Source organism: Aythya ferina, assembly GCF_964211825.1.
Source record: "Aythya ferina genome assembly, chromosome: 4".
NCBI lineage: Eukaryota > Metazoa > Chordata > Aves > Anseriformes > Anatidae > Aythya > Aythya ferina.
The window spans coordinates 49827678-49854542 of record NC_140300.1 but is presented as its reverse complement, the minus strand read 5'-3'; the positions used below and the strand labels follow the sequence as shown (position 1 = coordinate 49854542).

At 33.9% G+C, this 26865-nt stretch overlaps 1 protein-coding gene across 5 annotated transcripts in view; it reads right to left on the bottom strand.

The window, feature by feature from the left end:
• The window catches only part of TLL1 (tolloid like 1), a 182537-nt gene that overhangs the window by 91708 nt on the left and 63964 nt on the right, over window positions 1-26865 (bottom strand). For 4 of the 5 annotated variants that reach the window (XM_084518165.1, XM_084518163.1, XM_084518161.1 and 1 more), the window contains exons 2-5: window positions 13666-13776; window positions 9551-9631; window positions 7206-7358; window positions 5446-5563 (exon numbers count right to left, since the gene is read on the bottom strand). In XM_084518165.1, coding sequence (XP_084374291.1) covers window positions 5446-5563; window positions 7206-7358; window positions 9551-9631; window positions 13666-13776 — 463 coding nt within the window. The remainder of the gene's footprint in view (window positions 1-5445; window positions 5564-7205; window positions 7359-9550; window positions 9632-13665; window positions 13777-26865) is intronic. The other variant, XM_084518162.1, reaches the window with a different exon arrangement.

Below are 26865 nucleotides of genomic sequence, written 5' to 3'. Positions count from 1 at the left end.
CTTCTTGTCCTAAATACTCAGACATACATGCCCACATATAGAACATGTATGTTTCCATGTATTTGCATTTGAGAGGAAACTATACGATATTTACATTTAGAAATAATATTTTTTAAAAAGCCAGTTGCATATGGCAATTTCCTTAGAATGTTTACTTAACAGTTTTAAAGTTATTCCCAGAAAATATAAAAGTTGAGGGTTTTTGTTTTTTACATTCCAACAAAAATTAGAATACTGAGGCTTAGAATAAAGTATCAGTACACACTCATGAGGATTTGCTGGGCTGAGTATCATGTCAAGCACATCAGATTCATCCAATTAAGCCATAAGATTCTACTCACTGCACTGAGATAAAGGATAAGAAAATATAAAGTAAATATACCTATGAAAGAAATTAATTTGCAATATCTTGGGCTTGACCCCAGGTGTATTTGGCAAAAGGCCAAGACTTTTCTGTGCTTTATGAGCACTTGTCATGCTCCTTAAATTAAGTCAACTGGCAGACTTTAAAGCTCCTAATCTCTTTAATCTTTATTGCATCAGACAGCAGGTTGGAGACAGTAACTATTTATGAATCTCTAATTCCATTTAATCAGTCTAGCTGATCAATGATTGTGAGCAAAGAGAAACAAATGACAGAGAGAAAGCTAAATGACTGGAACAATACATTCTTACAAGTAATTCTATTTCACAGCTACTGTCAAAATGCTCTTAAATCAATATAAAGGAAGAAAGAATCAGGTGGGGTCAAAATGTTGCACATTTTTTTTTAAATAAAAGCTGCATTATTACTATCTTCAGGATGTAACAATGTAAAATTACTTGCAGACCACAATATCAGCTTGCCAGGACACTCACTGCATGAAGATGTGGGTTAAAAACTTCAGGACTTCATAATCATACTAGGACAGCGTATCATCACTTACACGTTACACAAAGCAAAAGTAGTTCACAAAATTTAGGAACAAAATCTCACTCAAGAAGTAGATGATTTTTCTTGGTGAAAAAACAAAATAAAACAAAACAAAACAAAACAAACAAAAAAACCCTCTATCAATCATAAAATTCAAAACACATTCTAAAGTAGATATTGGCTATGGCCCAGCTTGATGTCAGGGATCAATACAGTGCATGTTACTAAATGTTCTAATTCACTGTCCTGAGAAGGTCTGTATGAAAGCAGAGGTGGCTACTGCTTCTTCATCTGCTCAATGGAGACAACTGTGCCAGTATTACAGCCAGTCGAGTTCATTCCTCAGTTAACAGTTTCCCATCCCAATGTATTAACCCCTCATTTCAGTTTATGTTAATGGACCATGGCAGCTGAACTGATAACTATCTGACAACCTGCAAGCCATGCCACTACCTGCAGAGCAGCTGTGTTGACTGCTGTGCGCAGGAAGAGGGCCAGCTGCTAGAGTTAATAACCACTAGAGAGCATGAACCAGCCCTAATGCCAAAGATTATTTAGTAGAACTCTGACTTTCTTCTCATTCCATAAAAGTGATTGTACACCTTCTAGAGCAGGTAATCCTTCTTCAAGCTAAAGAATGCTGCAAAAGTATACCTTGAGCAATGAATATATCTATTTCAACAGCTTTAAGAACTTGCCTGTCTATTTAACATACTTGCAGCTTCAAAAAATGTTTAAACATTCAGAAGCTGTTCAGCCCACAATGTCTGTAGAAGCACATGAAAGAGATTTGATTTTTTGGAATCTCAGACAGCTTTGCAAATACCCAAACAGGAGGATACAGCAGTGGTTGTAATAAGTCATCTAAAGTTTGTCATAAGAAGTACTTAAGTCTTTTGGTAGAGAACAAAAATTACCTCAAAGTCAGATCAAAGGCATGCTGAAATACCAGAGCAATATGGCTAATTGTTCTTTTTTGTCTCACTATATAAAAAGAAGCTTGATGTTTTACCTAGAAACATTTATGAAGAGCATCTGACTAGAGGCCATTCCACTTCACTGACCCCTTTATTGTAGCTTTGCATACAGAGAAATATACTGACTGTGTCTTCAGGCACTCTCTATCTGATAGGAGGAAACATAAGCGTTGAGAAGTAGCGAACAAAGAGTATTTTGAACCTGTCTACTGTATAGAGTTTTACTTGCCCCTAGTCAGCTACTTGCATAAAAGTTGATTTAAGATGTATTAATTCCAGTGTACACTGCCTTGGTAGAAGAATCACCAACACTATTATCTTAATACAATATTCTTATTCTCATATCTGCAGCTAATGAATAAAACTATCAGTAATTACAAGAAGGTTCCCTTTAATTAATTTCCCTTAATTAAAGGGAAAAGGAAGAGGGGAAAAAAAAAAAAAAAAAAAAAAAAAAGAAAAGGCCATGCAGAAGCACAGAGAGAAAAAGGAAATCATTCTCATTCCCAGCAACAAGCGATGTTCGGCCACATCCTGGGAATCAGGGCCTCCATATGCATAGTGGTGGTTTGGGAGGATGGACGTTTTCATAACAACAGCTCTTCCTCTCCTTCCGCTTTCCCACCTTTTATTGCTGAGTGTGACATCATACAGTATAGAATATCCCTTTGGTCGGTTTAGGTCAGCTGCCCTAATGGTGTCCCCTCCCCATCTCTTGCTTACTCCTACCCTGCTGGCTCTTAAGGGGGTTGGAGAGAGTCCTAATGTTGTGCCAGCACTGCTCAGCAATAGACAAAACACTGCCGTTCTGGCTACAAGTACAGAGCACAGCACTGTATGGGCTGCTGCAGGGAAAGTCAACTCCATCCCAGCCAGACCCAGCACAAAAATACTACCCAAAACTTCCTAAATTTCTTTTATTAAGGATACTTGAAGCAATATATTTCCGAACAGGCTGTGAAGTATTTACTTTGCAGGTTTTTTGAAACAAGATAGACAATCATTTATCAGCAATGTCATAGGTATAGCTGCTTCCATCTTAAGGATACTTGGGCATCCATCTGAGAGCCTTTGCAGTCCTAAGGGTCTATGATAATCTAGACTTGTCTCTTGTTCATTGTTGATATGCAAACTCTCAACTGTAGTAAGCTCATGTTGATGTCTCTGATAACCAGCTGCTATATTTCAAATATGCTTTTTTCATCACTGCCCTCTAGGAAGAGCTTCCCATGAACTGCTGCAAGAAGAATCACTATGCTCCTTCAAAATAACTTTAATGTTTACACAAGCTTAATAACACTTCACTTGTTAGTATGCTAATACTGTTATATGAGACGTCTGCTGATACTGCCACCTGAATTTCCACTTATATGGCTGTATCCACTCTGTGTTTCATTAAATGTTTTATGTTTTGACTAGGTGCTCTTAGTGGCGGGGTTTATCATTTAGTTTTTATTTTGGCCAGTGCTAAGTACTATAAAGTTTCTCTCATCTGTGAATGTTAACTGTCACGGTACTGTAAACAATAATGACACAATGTGCTAACAAACCTACACAGCAGGGTGCTATGGGAAAGAACCGAGATTAATTTCAGTGTGACTAGCCATGTGGCAGAAAGTGTTTGCAGATGGTTCGGTGTCACTTTTGTCTGTGTTCTTTCCACGGAAAATCCTGCATCAGCATTGTATACAAGTGGTGAGTGCATAGTAGTTCCCATTCACCCAGAGAAGACATGCTCTTATTTATCCGGCACTTCCTAAAATGGCTTATGGATTCAGAGTCCCAAGAAAGTCGTTCAACTGCCCAATCTGCTTAGCCTGGCTTTTTCATCACTGGCAGACTGCTCACAGCCACACTTTCCCTTGTTCTTAATACTAAAATGTTTACAGCCTTCATCAGGTTTTTGTTATTTGTGAAGTATCCACCAATAAAACAACATTAACTGTAAAGGATAATTGTGACTTTGAAAGTAGATGCTGAGTATATTCCAACCTTCTGTTTTAAATTGGTTATAATCCAGCCTTCACCCTGAAGTGACTTGATCTCATGAAGCATCAACCAATCTAAGGGACAGTGCTTTGGATGGGGAGGTTTTCTGCAGTTTGGCTCTGGACACCGAAGTTGTGGAATTGTCTTTTAATGAGACACTCTGTAGATATCCCCATACTTCCTAAAGTACCTGTGACCATTTATCTCTCACATTCTTCTGTTTCAATTCACATTGCTTTCTACATCTCCAAGAGTAGACAACCTTCATTATTATTCTTTGCTTCCCATTTCTCTTCCAGCGATATGTCAGTATCCCCCAAAATTATCTTACAAGTTGCATTGTTAACTAAGGAAGAATAGACATGCTGGTTGAGAACAGAAGACCATTTTATTTGGCACTGTTTGTAACAGGGGTCTACAGCAGCCCTATGTGAGCACAAGAACATGAAAAGCAAGTTCACAAGCACACTCCCAGAGTACGCTCCCTGATTGCAAAGGTCTGTGGCTCAGAGACCTGCCAAGGCAAAGGTGATGTCTTTCTCAAAAAAAAAAAAAAAAAAAAAAAAAAAAAAGAAGCCTAGGGGTGGATTTTATTATGTTGTTCTGCACCTTAAGAAAAATATCAAGGGTGTTTTAAGCAGACAAGTCAACATGTAATCTTATGGGCTATAATAAAACACATTCAGGATCATACCTACAATGTAAGGAGACCCAAAAACTTTTTCTTAATGACCTTATACCATAAAAATGAAAAAGTAGGCAGGCAAAGTGCTCATTGATCACAAACTCAGCAAGGTAGACAGCTGTTCAGTTTGGAACCTACATCCCAAACAGAAGCTGACTATCAGAAATATAGTATTTCTCCAGGTAGTGAGTTTGGGAAACTTGAAAAACAAAAATGGTGCCTACAGGCAGCTCACTGACCGCTGTGTTAATTTAAGATTTCTGAATGCAATAAACAAACATAGTTGACTTAGGCATTTGTGAGCAGCAGCATTTGAAGATGGAAAGCACTGATTGCTGGAAAGCTACACTAATGAATGATATAACCTGGTTTGTTCATTTTTACACACCAGTGACATAGAAGAAGGAATGTGCAAAATGGTCATGAATGTATGGATTGAACAAATCTGGTCAAGGACAGTCAATACAACAGAAGAGTTAAAATTACAATTAAGTACAATTAAGCTGGAAAAAGAAAAAGTAATAAATGTTCATAGTTAATTCATCAGTGAACATGTGATACACAGAAAAGCTACAAATAAAGAAATAAACAATAAGCCATAAACAACTTTAGAACAAGAATAAAGTATGATGGAAAGTCAAATGTAAAAATCTCTTCTACATATAGCTAGCAAGATAGTTTTATCTAAAAATATCTGAAAGGCATAACTTCAAAAAGCTACAGTAAGTGCTTTCAGTTAATCTACAGTTACACAGAACACATATTTAAATGCAGTAACTTGTCTATTCACTTTTCTGTGACGTATTCACTTATAAATGCAAAGCTGAGAAACATGGCCAAACACTGAAATTGTGTATTGGTTAACATGCATATGCACTTACCCACATGGCCTATATGTAAATACAATATAACTTTCTTCATCACTTCGTTCAATAAATGTAACACACGTGTACTTCTCCCAGTGCCGCATAGCCTGTTTGAACATGGCACGCTGGGTACCTGAAAGAATGGCATGACATGAAATGAGACACTTTTCTAACTGCTTCTTGTTCCTTAAAACCAGATTTTAATATTAAGAATATAAGCCTGGAGGGAGTTACTAGATCATAAGTTGTGTGTCCCAGCAGTCCCATATACTGCCAACCTCCAAATATTCAGACAATCAGTTTGCCGTAACATATCTGCCTGCAAGGGGAATGCTACTGCCTGAAACACTCCAGCAAACATAAAATCTGCAATAAAAAGCACAGCTATGTTACACTAGAGGAAGACAACAGAAGAAATCTAGTGTTGCTTACATGCCTGCATTAACGTAATATTTACTAAGAATTTTCCCACATGAAATTAACAAGTGGACAACAAATTAAAAATAAATAAATAAATAAATAAATCACTAGTTCCTATTTATCTAGCCAGAAAGATAAAGGAACGGATAAATTCCTATAGACTTCAAATCTGGAGACCGATTTATCCGAAGCCATGTAAACAGGCACACCAACCAAGGCATCTGGATTTTATAATGAGCAGTGATCAATACCCATTTCTTTACATTCAAGCCTTTCAGAAATTGAAATTCAGAAAAAGTTTTAAATTCAAAAAAAAAAAAAAAAAAAAGACGACAAGATCTAGAATTTTATAAAAATATTGAGTTCAAATCATGTCAGGATCCTAAGAATTAAAGGCTATTTCATCCTATATTGCCCTTGCCCTTTTCTTTTACCTTTAAGAAATGTTTGACAACCTTTAGGATTTATCTTTTATTATGAAAAAGGTAAAATGTTTTACAGGTACATTTTTTATTTAGTTTACTACCATTATTACAAAAATTGGTAATCCTAAAGCAAAGGTCACATACTGTGCAAATACCCACACTTAAAATTTTACTGTAGCAGTTGATTTGGAAAGAAGGTCTCTGGTTTCTCTGTAGACATATGCATACAGTGTATGAGGACTTGCAGGTTTCTTTTGGCTTCCTGTATTATTGTACATAATAAGAAGTTACTGCATATCTTTTCTCACCCATTTTCCTTTTCTCTCTCTTTTCTTTTTATATTACTTCTTACCTCCACACTGATTCTGACACGTTTACATTTTTCAGGGAAAGCAAATGTTTTTTGTTTTTTGTTTTTTTTTTTTTTTTTTCTACAGTTTTCTACTAAGAATTATATGTATTGATGTAAGTCTTTTGTTATATATGTTTGTGTACCCATCTGAAAACCAAACTGAGGAATTACAAAACACATTTGAATCAGTTTGATGACTCAAATCAGTTTAGTAGAACACATGTTACACCGGTTAAATCTGTTTTATTCTTAAACTTAATATCCTACTTTTATATATAAAACAGCTTCCATAACATTGTTACTTAGGCCCTACAAAACAAACTTGTAAAATCAGAGAGACAAACAGCCCTCCCTCTCTATAACATACTTGAATAGTTTTATTACATAGCTTGCCTTCGGGAATTTTTTTTATTTATTTATTTTTTTTTTAAGTGTGACTAATGTTTTCAAAACAGACATACAGCAGGCCTGATCCAACAGAAATCTTTCTATTGATTTCCATACTATGACTTTCTTTAAAATAAAATATATTTTTTAAAAATTGTATTCTTTCTCTTTGTAGAAAGAACAAAGCTTACCAGTGAAATTTCCACCTATTACATATGGGATGACTCCCCCTGGCCATATTCTTTCTGTTCGCGATGTGGCAGCTCTGGGAAATCGGTTCTTCTCATTTTTCCCTGAGAATTTTGTAGTAGTCCTTCCTTTAGATGTACTATTTTGCTCAAAGCCTGTAACGATAATTAAAACACTGAATGAGAAGAGGGAGAATGAAAGGGAGAACACGAAAGGGAGAACATGAACCTCTACTGTCTAGAAAGTCAAAGTCAAATTATTTCTCTACGTCTTTTAAAAGTAAGACGCTGCTGTTATGCAATGGTCTATCATTATTGATTTCTTGAAAATGCTTGAAATGGAGAGGCTAAATCTTCATTTTTTGTACAGTAACAATGTGCACATAAACTTATCAATTTAGCCACATTGTCAGCATAATTACATGCACATTGTCTCATTTAATAAAAAAGAAAAATCATTTTTAAAAATGTTTTTTTGTTTTTTGTTTTTTCCAGCAAAGAAGAAATGGCTTTGAACAGATCCAAAGTAATCACAACATTTACTGTCCCTTTCATTCTTACTCCAGGATCTGGAAAAATAAAGAGCATAACCAGCCTTAAAGCAATGGACAGGAAGAGGTCCTTGAAGTATTAGATTGGCTTTTATTATCATGAATTATCAGGAAAAATAGATAAATTATTTGCAAAGCAGGTTGCAAACACATGGAAAAAGTCAGAGGTCATTTCCACCTCTGATCTCCACTACCTGTGGCTGTTACCAGTAGACACATTTTCAGATGAAAATGTGACTTCCAATTTCATAAAAACCATACAACACTGCAGGATGCCAATACACATTTTTCACAAATGAGCTTTTGGAATCCTATTTATTAATTATTAATAATACAAATATTACTCATGTTTGGAATTTGGAAGACCAAAAAAATTAGTACTATTTTGAGATTATTCACCATCCTTCCCATTACAGGTAAATCTCTCTCAAATCAGCTGAAACTTCTGTGACAACAGAAGAAGATCAGAATAGCTATACAAGGACTTGAACACCTTAATAAGGATAGATGTCTTCTTCTGAAGCAATTTTAAAGTCAGTATGGACATGAGGAAAGCTGATTAAAATGGATCACTTGAAAGGCAGCCAACAAGCCCTACTCAGTGGGATTAAATTGTTGCTCCTCATGGAACAGTACACCTTCCCTCTGTGATATCAATTCCACTTAAGTGTTACTGGGTACATCAGGCTACACTGTAAGGACCATGAAAGACTCGAGGGCAGGACTGAGGTACAGTGCCTTGGCTCCAAGGCTGGGAACATCCAAAGGACAAAAGGGAAGAAGTTACAGCACATGCAGCATAGGGAGAAAATTCTTCATGCACGAGAAAAGTCTAACTTTATAACAATTAACACAAATTATAATTTATATCAGAAATTATATAGAAAGTAGCAGGGTAAAAAAAAAAAAAAAAAAAAAAAAAAAAGATATGCACACAGGTAAAGCAAATAACTTACCCTTGCATTAAGTATGTAAATGAGAATTTCACAATAGTGTACAACACAGATAGAAACTTCAGCAAAAGAAAAATCATTAATGAATCATCTGACAGATTAATATAGGTGTTTTCTGATTTAAAATTCCTATCAAATTTCTTTTGAACTACAAGTAGTAAGAAATTCCTTCCAAATTCTTGTAAAAGATGACAAGCATTTATGCACTGCTAAAATATCGTATAAAGAATTAAGTTTATACATCAGAACACAACTGCAAAGGCAGTTACAATGTTACATATTTTCCTTTTTTTGAGGTTGAGGTATCATGACGTTAAATTGACATCTCCTCACACCAAAAATGATGAATGAACTTGACCAGTATAAATGATTTCACTGACTTCGCATGCTGAATTCAACTACATTCATACTGACAAAAGTATGTGTTTGTTCAGCATAACACAACATAAGTGCTTCAAATGCTGTGTGACTCATCACAATGCCCCACCTGAATCCAGAAAAAATACAATGAAATTAGCAGCTATGCAGCATAGCCTACCTGTACTGAGCAGACATTGTATTGATATCATTTAAACTTATAAATGTGAAGATAAATATACAAAGCAGCTAAGGAATTTTTAATATGAGATGAAAAAATACGTATTTTAGCTTCCAGATCTGATACTGGAAATGGACCTCTAAGAAACATAATGAAGATAGTAATAGTAATCTCTCCATTACTATTCTTGAACTATTTAAAGTTTGTTTATGCCCATACCGAGAGGCTTTAAAATGTTAAAAAATATATATATTTAAAAAATTATCATCACATCAGGTAACCTGCTAACTTAAACAGTGAAAATACCAGAGCCAAATCTTCGTATCCTGTCTATGAGCTGATAGAGGGCACCTCGTTTTTTTGACATTCCATGCTCTCCAAAGCCACCTTTAAAAATAAAAGAAAAAAATATTACAAAAAAATAAGAACATGGAATCCTACACCTACAGCAATTATATAACCAGATGAGATTAGGAAATATCCTGTAAGAACTGCAATGTGCCTTTAAGGAAGTTTAACATATTTCAATGACTTGCATACAAATTCTTCAAGTATTCTTGACAATGAAACAAAAAGACATTTTTAGCTGAAAATTTTTCTAATACACATTCCAGAATGTAAGCCAGCATGTCTTTGTTATTCAGACAAGACATGACAATTACATCATTTAATTATTATTTGAAGCCTTTTTCTTCCTGGTGACCTTGACATCCTCTGAGCTATATTGATTGACAGCTAAAAGCCTCTCACAAAAATTTTCTGAATGCATGCCACAATCAAGGCATTTCAAGGGAAGGGAAAGAGGGATAGGAAACATTTAAAGTTTCACCAGAAACAACACAAAACAGAAACAAAACAAAACAAACAACAACAACGATAAATATTTATTGTGGCTGATTTTAGCATGAAAGTTTTAACTTGTTTGTCAACATGCAAATGAATTTGCAACACACTCTGAAGGCTTTGAAACATCACATACTGGTGCGTATTTCAATAAGGCCTCACAGGCATATATATCTGTTATTTTAGCAATCAATGAACAAGAAAAATTAAGCTAACAATTTGTCGACTGTAACATGTATTGTGTTTTGTTTTTTTTCCAGAAATGTACCACATTTCCAGGTGTAGTGTGTACATTTAATGCATGATATATACCACCTTCATATCTGATTCTTTTGTGGTTACAAGTGGCTTTGAAAAAAACAGTAAGCCTCAGATAAGAATATTGATAACACCACACTAACCAGTAAATTATCAGAATTGTTAAGAAGGTTTTGTGATTTTTAGAAGTTTGTAGTAAGTTATATTTTAAGATCCAATATCTGTCATAGGACAACAGAATTTTCAAATTACTTGTACAACAGCAAAAGTAAAATAGAAATGAAAGGACACAAACCTCCAACTGCCACAGAAAAGACCTTTCCTAATTTCCCACAACAATTTTCAATATATATGTGGAAAATATATTTACTAAATTGCAACGTGAAATCATTCCATATAAGGCAAATGAGTTCATGTGGCTGCTCAGTGAGTAACAATGTGTCTAATTATTTGGATTACACTGTCACATAGTTGCTTGCTCCCTTGAGAAAAATTTTCCAAATTTTTTAAAACATTTTAGATAGATGAGGTAATAGTTCAACACGTTCCTTCCCAACAAGTTATATGGTTAACTATACTATACACTCCAGAGACTATAACAATTCCATTGCTTGTATCAATCATTATTAACATAAATGTCTCTGATGCTAACATTCATATCATAGAAAGGCAGATAGCTGGAGATTCAAAAAACATCTAAAATAAATATCCCTAAAACCCAGCAACTTTAAAAGACTTAACAGGAATAAAAAACAAACAAGCAAACAAACAAAAACATTATTTACTGAATGAAGCAACCTGTGTAATCCATTTCATGAAAAATGAAAGAAGAAAATGTATCTCACTTAACTAATCTGGCCTATATGAATAAACTACAGCTTTGCCAAACCGAAGTCTGAAAAATTTGTTTAAAAATAAATAAATCTCTTTTGCTGTATCTTCTTCATCATGCTTCAAGTAGGAGCAGGAGGATACTCTTGGCAATTTACATTCATACACAGCAATTTTATCACTTTTGCTGTTTGTTTTTGTTTATTTATTTATTTACAATTATTTTGTGCAGTGTTGGATAAAAAAAAAAAAAAAAAAAAAAAGACAGAGCCACAGTGAGAAGCTCACAAAGTATCTGGTCCTGGAAATCCATGCTGATAATCCTCACCAAAACAAGCAGTCACAAAATGTGAATCAGAGCCTGTTAGCTCACTACTTTTAATTAGTCATTCCAGTGAAAAACGTAACATGGATAGTTTATATCCATGTACTTTAACTTTCTACCTGACATTACCTATATTCTTGAAGGTCAACAGCAGAACAACAAAGCAGGAGCATAAAGTGCTCAGAAATCAATCATGTATTTTTCACTGTATTTGTAAGGAAGGTAATAATCTAATAATTTGTTCTCTATTGAACCACCATTTTATCTTCCTTTTCCAGTTGTTACCCACTATTAATTAGCTAGTTGTTGGTAATTTCTTCCATTGACAATTAAAGGGGGAAAAAAGCACACTATACTGTGCAGTTTTCAAAAACTGGCCAACTTATATTTCAAAATGTGATAAACTTGGGAAAAATATACATATGTGAAGCTTAAAACAAGACTTCTCCAACTCTGTTTTAGAAAAATCAAAACTGTAGAGTGTTCATTGAGAACCAGTACCAAAACATTAACTTCAGCAGAGTTTGTTCTCCAAAGTCCATTTATATTGATTATCTCAGATTCCCCTTGTGCAATAAGGGTAGACAAATATGATCCAAATGCATTGGTAATCCTCAGTAGGATGAGTCAATATCCTTAATAGGATACTGTAACATGGTAACATGTAAAGATAATGCACCTCAAGACAGGTAAGGAAAGAAAGCTAAATAGTAGAATATATACATAAATACAGCTGTTCAAAAAAAAAAAAAAAAAAAATCAGTTAAAAGGAAAGAATAGAAAAATAAGAAGGAAAGTCAGCAGGCCAAAGAAATCACTTGGCTGCATCCATTTTAAGAACCTTGCTGTCTACATTGTCTGCAAAAATGGGGCCTGAAATACTTCCAAATTCAATTAAAAATATTTGTTTGAGGTGAAGTGGAAGAAGGAAACCCCTGGCTCTAATGACTTTTTAATATTCAGCCTTAATCTAGACAAGATCAGAGATGATCCTAGCTTAAAGAAACAAGCGGTTTCAAAGGGAAATAAAATAAATTTTCAAGTTATTATAATAACAGTCTAATCACATACTCAAAGAGTGAAAATATGCCATGTATATATATTTATCAATACTGAAAGATTAAGCTACAAAATGCTACAAAAATGAAAAAATCATTTCTGGTCATTCCTCAAAATGATCCTTATTTTCACATACTAGGAATCATCAAGTTAATATTAGCTGAGTTCAGCAACAAATAGACCATGCTTAATAGAAAAACTTCAGAAATGCATTTATGCATTTGCTACTACGTATAAATACTCCCTTTCACACCTTCCCACTATAATTTTTTTGGTACCATATCCTGAAAGTTTACACATTCACAGTCATGATTTTACAAATCACAGCCTGAAACCATGGATATTTTTAGACACTAAGTAGACATCCATTTACACATGGACTATGTTTTCACACACATATATACATATATATTTACACAGGTATGATATCTCTTTATCTATCTGTCTCAAAAAAACAACTGCGTTTGTTTCAGTGTCCAGCACTAATGTGGCAAATTTACATTCTAATTCAAATTCTAGAAAGGATAAAAATGTTCTTGTGCATCTTCTAGATCAATGTGTAGATCTGGATTAAACAGAATAAAAATTAAAAAAAAAAAAAAAAAAAAAAAAAAAGAGCAAAAGGAGGTGTTGTAATTCAAGAATCCCAGTCTCGCCTCCAGGATTCCACATTTTCTCCACAGGGCATCTCAGCTCTGCTATCAGGAACTTGCAGAGCTGAAAGCAATGCTTTGTACAGCTTCCTTTCCCACATGACCACCTGCAGAGAGGACTGGCAGAGAGGTTCCTCCCAGCTTCTGCTCTTTGGCTCTACAAATTTTTTTGTTGTTGTTTGTTTTTGTTTCTGTTTGTTTGTTTTAATCAGAAATGCAGAAAAAAATAAATTTGAGCTTTTCCCTTTGCCTCACTTAAACAAGTTTGTAGTACTTGTTGAATAATTTCTTTAACTGTAAACTAACATTACCCATAAAATAACATTATATATAATAAGTTTATATCCATAAACTAACATTATTCACTGACTTTCTGCACTTAAAAACAGAGATGAACTTATTATAAGCAAATAAGAGAAAAATAAGTTAAAAGCAAGGCTGAAATATCATACCTGTGTTATGGCCAAGTCTTTCGTTGGAGTGCTGCGTAAGGTCAATTGTCCTGTCAATTTGAAAGATTTTTAAGTCTTCATCATCTAAGGCAATATCTCCCCAAAAGACAGCTTTAAATAAAAAAGAGCTCAATTTAATTAAAGAATTTATTTTTACATTTAAACCAATCTGAAGACTATAATGCCAAGTTACAGCCCTCTGGGAAATATGTGACAAATATACATTTATACGACATACATTTGCTTACTGATCTACATTTTTATACAAAGAAATAAAACTAATAAAAGAAATATTTTGTTTCACTATTCTCCTGTATTTTATAGACTTAAGTTCTTTAGACATTTTATAAATGCAATCATAAATTTAACATCAATTAACAAATTTTCAGCATATCTGATGTTTTCTACATGTAAATACAACAGAGGAAACTAAAAAGCACTGAAAGATATTAACATTTGAAGTATGAAGTCAAAAATATACAGTACTGATAGAATACAATCTTTTCTTATTTCATCCCTTCCTACGTCTTTTGGTGCATTTCTTCTTTCTTTTCCTGTTGCTTAAGATTCAGGTTTTTTCTGTTTGACTTTTTTTTTTTATTTTTTTTTTAAAGTCAATTCATCTTCGCTAAGCTGCCATCACAACTCAGTGAGTCGAAATATAGGTAAGAGTTCAAGATCTATACCTTCAGTCTTTCTTTTCTGACTATTTTTTCCTGAGTTTTTAACCTCAAATGTCCCTGCCAACTCAAACTTATCATTAAAGATGGACTCAGCAGGCCATCTTCCACTATGTGAAGGAATTCAACAAAGCATTACCAATTAACATGAATTGAAGTGATTATTAACTTTACCCAAATACTTCCTTCTCCCTCTCTTCACTGCTTCTGTAGATGTCTATTACCAGTCCCCTCAGAATCACAAAGCCTCTGAGATCAAGACTGGTGTCATGTTTGAATTTAATGCAAATTTCTCCTGTTCAGGTAGACATTACTGTCTCTGTTTGGTTGTTTGTTAAACAGCTCCACTGCAAATTGTTTTCTTACGGAGTTTGTCCAAAGTCCATCTATTACCAAACTACTCTCTCAGGTCTAGTTCCATTCAAACATCCCAAACACTAAATAGTCTTCCTTTTCTGTCATTTTTTCTTTTATCAAATTATAGAGACCATTCATCAGATAATATGTTCATCATATTCTTCTTAGTGCAGAATTTATCTTTTTCCTATTGATTAAAGCTTATATTCATAATTATTTAATCAAATCCATATCTAAAAACTCATCTTCTTGATTTTCCTGTTGCTTTTTTTGAATTCAAGACAATTAGGAGAAATGATTTTGAAAATGTCTTTGGTCTGCCTTGTAAAGTATCTTTAAGAAAAAAAAAAAAAATAGAGCAATTATACAGAGTTCAAAAGTGAAAATGAACCTTCGCGATTAAAAATATAACCATCTTCTAAATAAGAGCATTTTCACATATTAAATATTTGCATGAAAAGATGATGTTCCCTAGAAACAGAAAGTATTTCAGACCACTTCTGAAACTGTTCAGTCACTTCTCATGCATTTGTGAACACTCTGTTTCCGAGGGTCCCTATTTCCCTTGAACTCATTGAGCACATCCATCCTCTGCCTAGCCTACCAACCAGTAATGGTTTTTACCATCAGTTCAAAAGACATAGCTAGTGGCAGCTCTAAGTGTCTTTTTCCTTGAACTTTCTAGGGAAAAAAAAAATAATAATAAAAAAATAAATAAATCTCAGATTGTCTGAGTTTTGAACAGTGAGGAGAGAAAGTCTCCATCTGATTCTTGAATTAAATATTATTATTTCTATTATAACCATCTTCTAGATATTTCTCTTGGATGTCATTCACAATATGGGCCACTGTATAGCACCAAGACCACAAATCTTGATACAATGTACAAAAAAAAAATGGTTAAAAAAAAAAAAAAAAAAAGGAAGCAGCTATTAACATTACACTTTAAAAAGACATGACATGCTTTAACAGAGGTCACACAGGTTGTCCAAACAAAACCTGAGGAAGTGCTAAAAATTAATAGCAATCCCATTTATTCTTTCCTGGTTGCAGTGAGAGTTAACAAAATGAACGTTCCGAATTACCAAAAGTTGAAAAAAATAACTCACTGACAGAGCCGTATTAGCAGAAATCACTTTGGTTTCAGTACATAATACTGTTATATAAACATGAAATAAAAACTCAAGGTAAATTGAGCATTAAAAAAGTGTACAGTGATGTGATTGAAAATATATCCTCTCTAGTTCTGATGATCCATCTTTAGCACTTCACTGTAGTGACATTCACCTTGCCGTGAAAATACAACTAGAGAAAACTCAAGCCCTATGAATTTGTCTGACAAATGCATTGCACAGATGCAAAAAAAGAAAAAAAAAAAAAAGGAACAGCAAAAAAACTTACTGCTCAAGAAAGGTACAGTAACTGTTTGCTGAGTTAGAACAGAAAACAAAGCCATGTTATTTTTGTTAAACATCTGGACTGCTAGCTAGAGTTGTTCTTGATTAGCAACCAAGTACAAGATAAAGTTTAATAATAATATAACCATGGTAATATAACAATAAGTGCTGATGCAAGTTTGATGCAAAAATAGATGAGTAATCTTTGTGACCAATAAAAGCTAGTTTCTCTGGTGTATGAACTAAATATTTGTAAACATTTAAGAAAGAAATATATGCAATTGTCTGTTTGTTTAATAGAATAATAGGATGTTTTCTTCAGGCAGGTGTTATTTGAAACAAAATAATTCTGTTTATCAGGTCACGTAAGGATCAAACAGGACAAGAGGTAGAAACCTGGAGAGAACTTATTTGACTTCTACAAGAAATTAATAACTGCCTCTTTACTTTTATTTAAATAAATCTGTGATTTTCTGAACTAATTTCAGTGCAACTGGGAAAAAATACATCTATAGCAAGACAAACAACAGCTGACTGGGTTCTATTTAATTTAATTTCAATCCACCATTAAAAATTAGAAACAGAGACATGAAAGAAGCTGATAACTGCTTTTTAAAAATACGCATTTTTTTCCAATGAAAAGTCTGCATTTCTTCCTTCAACAAAGCCTGAGGCAGAAACCCACATGAACTTAAAAAAAAAAAAAAAAAAAAAAAAAAAAAACCAATAAATAACACATTTCCATAACTGTTAAAACTATCCTTTCAGACTGTCTGTGTGTTACTGTACTTTGTAACTAGAGAGGATTGTACTTCTATCTCCTGTCTTGAAATTTTTATGGCCTGAAACTATCTGAAGAAGTTGCTTTGTATACATCATTTTGCTGCACATCAATCTAAACCTTATGGAAAGCAAGCAAAGGATTGTTTGGGTATGCAAGGCATGTTGAAGACTGTGCTAAGAGCAAGTTAAGATTAAGAGTTGTATTAGCTTCCTTTAAAAAACTTCTGCCAGAATTGACATATTCCATACCATTCACTCAGTCCACACATTGATAGATAGACACACCTCTCTCGTTCTTCAAAGATATTTCGTTCCTAGGTTTGCTTCAAAAAAATGTAACAAATAACAAATTTTGCTTAACACACAAAATAAAAATTGAAAATTCAAGATGATCCAAATGGAACTTGAAGTTGCCACCTGTTTCAGATTTCTTTACATTCTCTCTTATCATCTACATAGTGGCCAGGAAAATTTGATGTCTACAGGCAACTTTTTCATTTGAATTGAACACACAAAAGTCTGCAATAAGCAAAGTTAGGAGAAGTCTGTTGGAAACTACAATATCTGAAGCAAGTACGTAATAAAGATAGATAGATAGATAGATAGATAGATAGATAGATAAATAATTATACTAAATGTTATTGCATGCAACTTTCTGGGTTTTTGTTGTTTGTTTGTTTGTTGTTTTGTTGTTGTTGTTTGTTTTTTGGGGGGAAGGTGGAGGAGTTGGGGGGAGGAGGGGAGATGTTTTGTTTGTATTTTACATGTATATAGGCGTTTAGACAAATTCAGCTGACAAACAGGATGCACACGTTGCATTCAGAAAGAGGACACAGACTGTTTACCCATGAAAGTATATTTTTCTGTAACATCAAAGAAAGATTATGCACATACATACATCCTGCTAATACATACTCTTCACCTATAGACGCAATTCCGATTTCACACATCTCAAAGCACTCAGCCAAACAACACCTTCAAAAAGGACTGAGTAAATTACAAGACAAAAATCTGCCATGCAAAGCAGTTAAGCTTGCAACATGCAAACAATTGCCTCGCCAGAATGAAAACAAACAGGAAAATAAGAATCTTATAGAAGATAGCAGATACTTCCCATCCAAGAATATATAACAATATTACCATAAAAATGTGATTGATATAGAGTAAGATGATTTCTAATATGTAGATCAAGCACGTGAACTACATGTGGCAACTTGAACTGTTATCACAAATAATGAATATTCATCTGTGAAGTTCTCTTTGCTAACATACTGTCTTCCAATAAGACCATCACAACATCAAATATCCACCATTCTGTATGAATAAAATATACTACTAAGAAAACAAAATAATTTCAAACAAAAAAAAGGAAAACTATTACAATTATTTTAAGTATATGTAAATACACCCATAGTATGAAATAGCATACATGGTTAGGACAAAAAGGGTTTCCATGACCAGAAGATGGTCAGAAGTCACAGAACATGAACAAAATCATGTTAAATTCATGGGGCTATGGTATGCAGTAGAATGGATTTTTCTGGGATTAAAAATAACAATTAGTATATAAACCTGCAAATTATATACAACAATATATTCATTATGATTGCAAAACCAAAAATCATCTATAGCAATTTTTTTTTATAATTTGTCCTACAATTTTTTAAAACAAAAACTATAAACAGCCATTTTGGAGTAAAATATATTGCTGAGAGTATCAATACTGATATTAGTAACAAGACAGAAAATGCAACTAAAGAAAGAACTAAAGAAAGATTGCTAGTGTTTGCCCCTAAAGCACAGGAGCATAGCAGGAAAAAAAATATAATATATATATATTATATAAATAAATAAATATATATATATATATATATATATATACACATATGTATCAGGATCTCTGATGTGTGCTAAGACAGCTACCAAGGACAGCTCTAAGAGACTGACACTGTAGTAGACCATTAAGATCCAAAAATAATTTCCATAATATGCTTTGTTTTGATTACAGTGCAGGCTAGAGAAACATTCAACTCAAGAATGTAAGAATGGCATTCTTACATTCGGACAATTTTTTCAACTTTTGAAAACAAGATTAGAAAACCTAATATTGCAATGAATTAGTGTACTATAACCTGAAATTCTTTTTTAGGCTAAACAAACTAGGCAAAATGAGAAGTAAACTGTGATCAGCCACACAGGTATTCCCTTGTTCTGTGAGCAGACAGGGAGATCGTGACAGGGAGATTACTGCTGTATTGAAAAGATGCCACTGAAAGGATTAAGGCAATTTTAGAAGACATTTTAAAAGCATAGCCTCAGATTTTGGTATGCTACTGGGAGTGGAAAGCAGAGGAAATTTATCCGCTTCATAGGAGCTGCCAAAAACTGACAACAAAAATATTAGAATTAACTGGAAGGCAAAATATAAATCTGAAGAGTTTTGAGCTTCTTTCATTTCTTTTGAAGGCAGGTGGGCCACCCAGTGCTTTTCAAAATCTGACCAGCAATTCATGCAGCAAGAAGTGCCAAAAAGCGTGCTGGCCCAAGTTCAGGGTTCATCTAAAAGCCCGTGTGCAGCAGTTCCAATTAGCAGCCTCTTCTATAGCTGAGTCATTGAGTACTTCCCTGCAACAACACAGCTATGTGCATTACAATCTATCTTGGTGAGTCATTTTATCCCATACAATCCATTTCACAGCTTACATAACTGCCTCTGAAACTCTGAACAGAAAAAGGGAACTTGTGTGCTAAATAAGTAAAAACAATTTTACTTCATTATGAGGAAAGCAACATATGCTACTATAATTACCTGAACTTTGTATTCAAACCAGTTCATTTGTTCCAAGATTTTCAGGTGCAATACACTTTTCTCATAAATCATTAAAATGACAACAAGACAGGACAATTAAACAGCAAAAGATTGCAAATGCAACCGCAAGCATAAAACTCCATACCGTACTCTGAATTGTTTCTAACCCTATTCCTCATGAATGCTACCTTTAGCCATAACAGTCAAACAATTTCAGTGTTACCATACAGAGATCAAAGAACTTTCAAAAGAAATTTATGAACCAAAATTAATTTCAGTGTTTGATAATTATCAAAATCAGGTTTTTATTGAACAAAAAAGCAAGTACATGACAGAAAAGAAAACTTTATAGAAACTTTAACAATATTAGATAGAAGAACAATCCAGCCTATTTTCAGATATACCAAAACTAGAGATTAGTTACTACATTTTCAGATCTGTGCACAACTATGAGCAACTTGGTGAAATTTATTGATTTACTTGAAAAAAAAATGGCAGTCACACCTGAAAAGGGATACAACTCCTCTGTCAGGCTGTCTTCATATTTACTATGAAAACAAATGATATAAGATAAACAGATATAAGCTTTATATCTGTTTTGTTCTGATGTGCAGGTAAAAATCACCATCTAAAAGTCCAAATATGTTACCATATCATAAGTGCATGTTATAAAACAAAATACTTTTCCCTTGGTAGCTGGATTAGATCGCTTGTCTGGGGAGACATTTGTCAGATTTGACAGATTCCTATTTTTGTGACCACTATTACACAGGGTGCTTGTTTAATTGTAGCATACTACAATCCCAATGCTTTTTATTTCAACTACTAAAATACTCAGGATTACTAAGGCGATACTCCTAGCAATTCAGATACATAACACTAAAAATTTGGCTACCGTGAGAGAAACAGCATATCTATGTTAGCAGGAGTGTGACAGTGAATGAAAGAATACTAGAAGTTATAACTAAAGTCTTCTAAAACTATAGTTTTAGAAGAACCATAAATCCTTTATTTTCCTGAAATCAAGTATGCATGGATCTTGAAGTTTTAGGAATTTACAGGGCAGGGGTTGTGGGGCATGGGGGCGTTTGTCACATGTTAAGTGACAAGCACTTTTGACAAAGTCCAAAATAAATAATTATAGAAACGTTTGCCCCATGCATTGAAGAGAAAAAAAAAAAAAAATCCAACATAATAAGAATTTGGCTTTGGTCACACACACACACACACACACACACACACACACACACAAAGTCAGTAGAGAAAAGGAACTGGATTGCAATACTGCACCCTGCATCTTCTTAGGTGAGAAAACACCTTCCTTTTGCAACATAAATTATTTGCAAGTTTAGAAGTGATTCTCCATGAACTTGAACAGTTTCTTATGAATATTATCATAGTCCTACCCAAAGCTTCAAAATATTCTGCCCTAAAAATACTGGAAGAGGTACCAACAAAATGTCATCAACATAGGAATATCACTTGGATTCATGAAAGAAGTGGAATTTTTGTACTGAAGAATACAAAACCAATTGAAAATCTTGAGAAATCTAACCTATGTCAGTGTTGGTCAAGATTTATGTCTATTCAAATCACAAACATTTCAACTTGTCATTTATGTGCCATAACTATGAAAATTAAATTAATGGGTGGCTTGGCCTTTCATAAAATGAGTTTTCCTGCTGCAATATTAAGGGAAAAATATCAGAGAAGTTATTCAAAAATCTAAAGCTTGAGTCAAAGGTATTTTAGATCTTAAGATTACAAGACTCAAGATGTAATCCGTGATTTTCCTGTCAAGATAACATTTCATATTAAAATCAATTTGAACACTTATTTTCTGCAAAACAAAACTACACAGCCTCCATAAAAAAATAGTTGTTCGTGTCTTGAAGTTGTACTTCCACTTTTTTTATACTACAAATATATAGCCACTGATACACTTTTCTTAAAAGCAATCCAAAATAACCAAAAACATAAGCAGGTCTTCCCCAAAACATGAGATTTCTAAACAAAACAAAAAAAAAAAAAAAAAAAAAAAAAAGGGGGTGGGAGGAGCAGGGAGGAATTGAACATTATGTATTAACTTAACTTTATGTATTTTCCCTTGCACTTCCACATATTTTCCTCTCTTCCATTTGCTATCTCTTCCTCAACAGAAATTCTTGTCTATTACATCACATTGGTCATATCTAAAACAGTAAGCTTTACATGACCGCTATGATTGTCCTGCTTAATTCTATGCATACATGCAATGCATATACAATGATGCTATTACATTAATCTCTATTTTATTTGTAAACTCCATTTCTCCATGGCTTTAAGGTCAAGATCTACAAAGTTAATGATATGACAGTAGAAAGAACAGACTCTACAGTAGAAAGACTCTTCCAGTAGACTCTTCCAGTAGAAAGAACAGACTCTACAAGGCATTTTTATACCCGTATAAAAATGAAAACTTTTTTTAAAAATACATACATGTATAAAGCCAGAAAGAATAAAAATAATTGTTTTAAAATTAAGACTAGAAGTTAAGAACAGAGTTGAAATAATTCCATTCATTAAAGAATGGAAAAATGTAAAATTAAAAATAAACTGTAAATTAAAGAATGGAGATCAGAGAATTTCACCTACATGAAACAACTGTTAGGGCTGAGACAGATTACAGCAGCTGCTACAAGGCCTTCTCAAAGATGCAATTCTTAGATATTTTCATTTGAATACCAAGAGAACACAATAACACCAGAAATTCAAGTAAATTACCAAGCTAACTGATAACACACAGTGGACACTGAAGGACTAAAACTGTTTTACTCTTTGCTTTACATCCATATTAATCTACTTTGTACAGAATGTTGTATAACACAGCTGATGTCTTACAACATTTTTTGCTTTATACTGCCTAAACTTCAGGTCAAAATAGCTTCACAAAATAAATAGGTTCACAAAATAAATTGTATTTTATAAGTGAAGTATGAAGTGAAGTATACCTTCCATGACTTTTTCTATGTGATTAACATATTTTTGCTAGAGCAGATGTATTTTTAAATGAAAATAATACTTTCATCATCATGAAACAACTGTGCATCCTCTAGCACAGCAGTAGCTCTTTGTCCCAGAAACTGAATTCAATCAATTTAGCACGGTTATTGAAGAAGGAATCATTTCTTTGTTTTACTTGGCACTTTTCAAATATTACTTTCTTTCTACTCAGAAGACAAAGAAGAACCTGTAAATGTAACATCTATAGATTCACCACATGTTTGCATTTGGGGACAGGGGAACAGTTAATGTGCTGTTCTAGTCAAAACACAAATCAGTTTCCAATTTGAGGACTTTGATGCTTGTGTCTTGAAGCCTAAGAAGAGGAAGGTAATAGCACTGACTGAATATAGGAAACTGCTGCAGTTATCAAACAAATCATCAAGCACTGGAAATAAAGTTCATTTTTTTTTCACAGAGGGTTTTATTTTTGGTTTTTAATTGCTTGTGCTTTTCAGCCCAATGCATATTTGTGTGACTTGGGAAGAGAGTGTGGGGCTTGAACATTACTAGTAAAGGTCACCTAAGCAAAGAATTCTTGTGACCCAGTGGAGATAGAGGCACTTAACAGGTTAGGTAGCTGCAAACTAAAAACTTTCAAGAAGTTGGAACATCTTCACACTGTCCGGCACAGGCACTTCAACCCATGTGACAGTGATGCAGAAAGGGTACCAGACGAAAAAACAACATCAAGTGGAAGCCTTGAGAAGCCCATTCTAGATCAAAAAACATTGGGATGACAAATCCAGTGCATGCTTCCTCTGTCACCTTTAAGAAAAGGCATGTGAGTTTGAATGAAAAGTAGAAAGCAAAAAAATGAAGCACAATGGAAGAGAGAGTTAAAAAGTGGAGAAAAGTAGGTTAAAGAATGTGGCTAAGAGAAAGATAGCTAACAAAAAAAAAAAAAAAGATAGCAGACAAAATAAAACTACAGAGTATTTCATTTTAGCCATCTACAATGAATTTTTGGAGATAAAAGTTTTAGCTAGGGAGAAGAGCTGAAAAGACTAAGACTCTTTTGGACTTTGCCTAAATGTTTGTTTCGAAATTCATTTAGATAGGCTATTGAACGTGCAGGGCAACACAGTTTTGGTCACAAATTCTGTTTAACACCCCAGCCTTTTGGTGACAGTGTAAGTTACAGGGCAAAAATATTTGTTTCTGAGAAACTGAGGGAACAAATTTATATACTTTATAGTATTTTCCTTAGGAATTTTATACCTCTTATTTAGATATTTTATATTAGTAAGAGAAGCCAATTTCAGACAGAAAAAAAAAAAAAAAAAAAAAATTAGCTTTATTGGAAAACTAGTGGTCAAGAAAAGTGAGTAAGAAGAGGAAATATGTAAACGAAGAAGTAAAAATTCTGTTGAGAAAAATTTTAAGCTAAAAAGCCTACCAGTAATAGTCTGAGGACCAGACTCAAGTAAGTTGAAAACAAGAAATTTCACAACTGTAATACCATTGCTCTGCTGCAAAGTTGGACTCAGATAGTGACTATGGAATAAAAGTGAATAAGAAATGCAGTACTAAATGAGATAACTATTTTAGTTGTTTGTTTTTTTTCCTATGCTATGACAATAACAGGCCACACATTTATGCAATAACTTTTTCATTAAAACTTGGCATTAGAATATAATAAACACGTCACATCAAAGTTATAGTGCAGTTAGACATTGGAACAGGCTGCCCAAGGAAGTGGTGGAGTCACCATCCCTGGAAGTCTTTAAAAGACGTTTAGATGTAGAGCTTAGGGATATGGTTTAGTGGGGACTGTTAGCGTTAGGTCAGAGGTTGGACTCGATGATCTTGAGGTCTCTTCCGACCTAGAAATTCTGTGATTCTGTGATTCTTTTCCTTGTCTTTGGAAAATGAAAATTTTATTTCATTTGCTAACAGACATAAAATTCCAAGTATGCTGAAGTGGTACCTCTAAAGTAGAAAATCCCTGATGAATTATTAAATACAATTAAAGTTTTATACAGAAAACCAAATGGTTCTGAAAAGAAAGTGTGTATCTGAGGGATTATCTGGCATTTAGGATGAAGGTTCTCATCATACGACATGAAAAAAATGTTCCTCCATTTGCACCATCTTAAATAAAGAATTATTAAACTACATATAAATAAAAGCTTATTTTAAGCTGCAGAAGTGATTTCCATTATCAGCTGCAGCTTCCTGTTCCAGTAATTTTTGACATGAACCTCACTTAAGTCACTCCATCTCAATTTTTCGCACATCATTCTACGACCAGGCTCTGCAGAAGAGACAAGGAAAGGAACTAAACAGCTCTTAGCGTTGCTTTTTTTGGCACTGATCCTGTGCTTAATACAGCAAGTTCAGGGTGTTGGACCAATGTAATTCTATATTCCTGTCCACATATTAACAGATGTCATCTACCAGGATTTTTGTTATTGGAGAATAAACTTTTCATACACATGGTTAAAAACTTGAAACATGGTTGTTTTACCCTGTATCATCCAATTCAAGTTACAGTTTAAAATAGAAATGATGAGTCCCATTCGTCACAACTATTTTGTTTGCTTGATACTGAATGCTGGTATTTTTTTTCAGCAATTGTAATTTACAGGGTTTTGGTTTTTTTTTCCCATGGAGACTCTGCACAGCTGCTGATTATTGTTTGGACACGAACAGTAAAACAGAAACTGAAAAAACAACCTCAGAGTTAGCAAGGCAGCAGTAAATGAACAGTGGAAAATCACTGACAGTATCTAATAACTAACATCAAGTTATTAGAATTTAATGCTCCATACATCTAAATCTTACATAGGTTAATACTATGACTACTTTTAGCCATGATAGCACTTAAGACAGAATTTACATGATCATTCTTATATTTTGTGTCTTTTGACAGATACAATGAGGCCTCATCTCAGTATAGCATTGATTCCCTCAATATTTGGCTATAGAAAACCAGTGTTGCATAGCTGCTGAAAGCTTTTTTACATCCTTGTTTCTAAACAGCATAGCATATTAGCCTTTTGTGAGCACTGTGCTGTAAGCCAGCAGAACCTCCACCCCCTTCTAAAAAGAGTTATACATGTTGCACACAGTCCAAACTTCTTAGGTTTTGGCACTGCTGGTAGTTCAAGTATCATCAACAGAATTAAGGGGAAAAACAACAACACAGTTCAAACTTTTTCCTGTCCCTACAGTTTCTTTGCAAGACTGCCTTTAGTTCAAACTTGTGTGGCTGCAAACACTGTTGTCACCCCAAACTGATGCACAATTAATCAGGTTAAATTGTGTACATTTACAGTGGTATTTTACACAAGGATCTAGAGTTTGATAATTTTTTTCAACAGATTATCAGACTACAGCACTAATGGCAAATCAAGCAAAAAACAATCCAACAAGCAAATTCACCTACAAGTCCTACAGATTATTATTACAGACAATCTTGTGGTGCAAAACAGTAGCTAAGTAAAAGTTCAAGAATTTCACAAATCTTAAAAGAAAGCAAATAATTATACCTTGGTTAAGCTTCTCATTCCCAGAAAGTCAGTCTCATGTTGATCCTCATTTAAGGCATGTTAGTTTATATGACAGACACAAATGCTAAAAGGCCAATCCAAATAATAGATTCTGACTTTTTCCTCCAAGTCTACTCTTCTTTTCTTGCCTTCGTAAAGCCACTGCAGCTCCTTACATACTACTTACCACCAGGCGTCTTAAACTGCTTTATAACAGTGGGCTGTAGGTTAGCAGGAACAGCATACCACAGTCCATTTGCAATCCCACTCATGATCACAGATATCACTTCTCCCATCGCAATTGTAGCATTCTAAAATTACAGCTGTTGTTCCCATGAATACACAGAAGATGGATACTAAGTATTTAATAGCTTTTAGCATCTTTGTGTTTTAATTAATAGAGAAAGCACTGCTTAAATTAGTCTCAAAGTATTTTTAGATGTCTTTTAATACAATTCAGCAGCTGGAACAAAGGATGTGAGCCAAACATGATGGTTCTAGCCAGCTTACCCTGGGCTAGTGTGGTCATGAGGGGTGTGCCTTTTGACAGCAATACAATGGTGGCCTCAAATAACCTCGACATATCTCTGGAAATAGGAATTACACAAGACTTGTAAATTTTAAGCTTCCTTCAAGCT